The 4,149-nt window shown below is 39.3% G+C and overlaps 1 protein-coding gene across 1 annotated transcript in view; it reads right to left on the bottom strand.

Moving 5' to 3' along the window:
* Positions 1 to 1,810: 1,810 nt before the first annotated feature.
* Positions 1,811 to 4,149, bottom strand: part of PRDX1 (peroxiredoxin 1) — a 4,701-nt gene continuing 2,362 nt past the window's right edge. The window contains exons 4-5 of the mRNA XM_009326595.1: positions 3,813 to 3,943; positions 1,811 to 2,195 (exon numbers count right to left, since the gene is read on the bottom strand). Coding sequence (XP_009324870.1) covers positions 2,110 to 2,195; positions 3,813 to 3,943 — 217 coding nt within the window. The 3' untranslated portion in view covers positions 1,811 to 2,109. The remainder of the gene's footprint in view (positions 2,196 to 3,812; positions 3,944 to 4,149) is intronic.

Here is a 4,149-nt window from a genome sequence, read left to right as displayed (position 1 = left end):
GAATGCCTTTATCCCCTACGACAAGGGGTAGGCTAGAGAGCAGCTAGTCAGTCTGTTCCTTTTAAGTGCATTTTTGACATTTGAGCAGTGAATACACTTGAAGGATTTGAGAAAGGCCATTTATATCATGCTGAGGGGCTGAACTTGGTCACTAATGTAAAGGCCCTCAGTCTGGGCACAGAACAGGCTTATTTGCCACACCGTCGGGAGTTAGCAGGACTTCATGGAGCATTTTATGATAGAATGGCCCAGTCAAAACAGGTGCAATTTTACTTCTGAATAGAAACAGAAGTCACTTCAGTTACATCATCAGGGTAAAGATCCCCATTCCACAGGACTAGATCACACTAATACCATACCCTCCAAAGAACTACTATAATCCATTTTGTAACATTTCAAGGCTAATATAGCTAAATACAACTAAGGTAAGTTTTACGTTAGATTAGCCCTGACTTTACTCCTTTTCATTTGCTAGGAAAGGAAGTTTGATAGACAACGATAACTTTGTACTCAGCCATATTGATTAGTATTCATTTACTTACCTTGAACCACATCCTATATATAAATGTTATATTTATATATGTTATATGTTACTTCTTAATGCCACCTTAGGATGTTAGCCTCATTTATCATCTTGATGAGAATAGTAATTTTTATTTTAAATACTAAGCAAAAATGATCCAACTGAGCATCACTTTCACGTATCTTCAGGAAGATTTGTGACACTTAAGCAAGACCCAGGGCATTAGATATTTTAGTATTTATTGCAGTATTTTGTAGTAAGGCTTCTGCAATAAGTCTATTTTTTCCAACCGCACAAGACAAGATTAGTACTTAAGGCATGCAACTTTCACTTCTGACTCATGTAAGTAGCCCTGGGCCTCAACATTGTTATTGCTCACTTTAACCAGGACAGAACTTGTTTATTACTTGTAGTACTAACTTCAGGAGCTGAAGTTAGATGCAAGATCTTGGCCTTTAAGAGTTTAATCTTTACAGGTACATAAAGATCACAGGGTTCTAGCTCACTTACATTGCTAGGCAATAGCTCCTTCCCCAAATCCTCAGCTCTGAAGTTCAGGACTTCATTACAAGCCACCTTTAACCATGAAGCTACACAGCAGACACAGCTTTAGTGTAACTTGAGGCCATAGTCATGTGCTTTGAGTTTCACAGTATGCACATAAACATTTATAATACAGAGATTAAAGACAAGGCTGAGCACATCCGAATACCAGATTTTATAGTGCCACCCTTCTTTTGATCTCACCCATTAGCCTTGTAGTCATGTGATTAACTGGCATATTCTCACTCCCACTCCATGTAGTGGGAGAGACTAGGGATGAATGTTGTATATCCAAGGAAGTTTGCTTTCCAGAAAGCCCAGTCTTCCACTTCTGTACAGGCAGTGTTCAAACTGAATGTTGGATTCCCAGAAGTTTAGCATAAAGTCATAGTTTTGACCAAAGTGGATGCAGAAGTGAATAAGCTGACACAATGCATGAAAATATGCCCAGCCTTTGTCAGTCACATTTATGCTTCATGCGCTGGGCACTGTAGTGTTGCTTAAGTCAGACAGACTAATATCAAACCATGTTTCTCTACCTAGTAGGAAAGTCATGAAGAGTGTAAAGAGTACTTACTACTGCAACATAAGAACTAAGTGTTAATATCCCCATTCTAATGGAACTGTAAAAGGCCTTTAGGAATTGGGATGTCTACAGAAAGCTCGGTAAATAAAGCTTTCAGAAGTGCAGCCTGCATTGCTTTCAGGTCTCCTGATGACTATACATAAGAACAGTAGACAGTATGCTCTTTCCACAAGTTTAATAAGAGTTACAAAAGGATACCACTGCTCTATATGCAACACATGACTAACCACATACACTGCATTGTCACTAAAGTCAACAGGGCTTGATGTACAGATATTGATCATTAATATTTTCTGTGAAGGTACTGTCAACAGGACAAACTTTCCTTCAAGTAAAAAAGTTACTGTTTACACCTATAGCATGATCCCTTGACTCAGATGCAATGACTTAGTCAAAGTTCAGTAACTGATGCTTGCTCTTTACGTAAGGCATACTAGTTTCCACTCAGACTGAAAGTTTATTTCTGCTTGGAGAAATACTCTTTACTTTTCTGAACATCAGGCTTGATCGTGTCACTGCCAGGCTTCCAGCCAGCTGGGCACACTGAAATGATAAGAATGTTTAAGTTTTACCAGCTGCTGCTGCAGAACATGTTTTATACAACATTAAAGCAAACTAGCAACTCAAAACATGTATACATCTTTGCAACATACAGAAGTTGCATTATTTAGTGTAGCATTATGTTCAGTTTATTTTACTCATTTTCATTTTTTCACTAGACAGCAGCACCCAAGAAACCAGGTGTTTGCCCATGGAACAGTGGGCCCTTTACACATGCACCCCTCCCCACCCCACTTAAAAGCTTCATAGAAGCTTGACAGCGAGGTAACAGCAACCCCAGCAGCCTGGGTCAGAAGGCTTTACAACTATTAGAGTACACTTCTCTCCTTGGATCCAGTCAAGTCTATATTCTCCTTATCTTTAATCAACCCTAGTCTCATTCTCCAGTTTAATGGGGAGGGGGAGGAAGAGTTAAACTGTCTCTAGGTTCCCCTACATGGCTATCAAAAGGCCACCAAGATGCAGAGGTTACATAGCCTCAAAATTGCAGTGACTCCTGAGCAGCATTTTTTGGACGCAGTCTTCCTTGTATACAGCCATGCAAGGCTTACTGCGTGCTCCACACAAGACTGACAATTTTAGCTGTAGTATTCTCAACTTCTGAATGTTGCTACACACCTTATTCTGGTCTATCCTGGTTTAGATGAGACTGCAGTCCTAGTTCTGGAGGAAAAGCTTTTGCCAGCTTTTGACTACTCCAGAGCATAGTAAACCCCAAAAGGCTTCATTTGCATGACATGTGACTGCTCCATCATCAAGAATCTCCTCAGCTGACAGAGGATAGTATACAAGTTCAGAAACACTGACTCTTCAGTCTATAGCTACAGCTACAATAGCAGCTTGTTTTAATAAAATCTGCCATTGATTTGCCAGTTCCAAAGCAAATCAAGTATGACCAGCAGCAACACATCATTAGTTAATGACAGCTGAAGACTATCCACTACCTACATAGCAATTCTGAGTTTCCATAAACTGGTTCAAACCTTTCATTTGCAGTGCTTTTTTTTTTTTTTTAATTCCTGCAGAAAAGCTACCAGCCTTGAGCGTCTTATCACTCTTGAACTACGGGCACAAAGACTCATCTATTTTCCCCTCACTACATTTGTCCTCACTACACATGGACATGAAGATCAGCAGGCTTTCTGGGAATTTAAATGCATTGTCTAACAGACTGTGTAAAACACTGCAGTAGTACTGATGGTGTCAACCTACCAAATCTAAATTATGCTTACCCTTGCAGGCTAAATTATTACATGTTCTTCATTTCTGTCTCAAGTATTTTCTGCATCTAATTGAAAGAGAGACAACCGCTATGTGCTCAACAAGACATCCAGCACCAAATTGATTTAAGTGATTTTTCAACATCGGCAAGTACTCAATTGACCATTAACTGGAATAGGATAAATACAGCACTATGGTGTCCTTCAACAAGCAGCTTTACAGAATGAGCTGCATTTCAAGAGGCACAATTACTTGCTGTGCACAGATTGATACATGTACTTAGTACCTTTCAGTAAACCTCGATTTAACCTGCCTAGTTAATACTGTTCTCTAAAAAAAAAAAAAACATTTAAGATTAGAAAGAGGACGAACTCTTACCTTCTCCATGTTTATCTGTAAACTGGAAGGCCTGGACAAGTCTGAAGGTTTCATCAACAGAACGGCCAACAGGAAGATCATTGATTGTTATCTGCCTCAAGATCCCCTTCTCATCAATTATGAACAGACCCCTAAACAAACAAAAACCCCATAGCCCTAAAGTTAATCACAGCTTTTGAAAGACTGATTAGACTGAAGCAAGTTTCAAAAACTCAAGTTCAGTATTCTATTATGGCAGTAAGTTGTGCCATCTAGTATTACGGACCTCTTCCCAAAAAACTAATACCTTTGGTGTATGCATAGCACTGAAACATTAGCAGTTGAAAGCCTAACATTC

This window comes from Pygoscelis adeliae, unplaced genomic scaffold, assembly GCF_000699105.1.
Source record: "Pygoscelis adeliae isolate BGI_AS28 unplaced genomic scaffold, ASM69910v1 Scaffold306, whole genome shotgun sequence".
Lineage (NCBI taxonomy): Eukaryota > Metazoa > Chordata > Aves > Sphenisciformes > Spheniscidae > Pygoscelis > Pygoscelis adeliae.
This window is presented reverse-complemented; position numbering and strand designations above follow the sequence as displayed.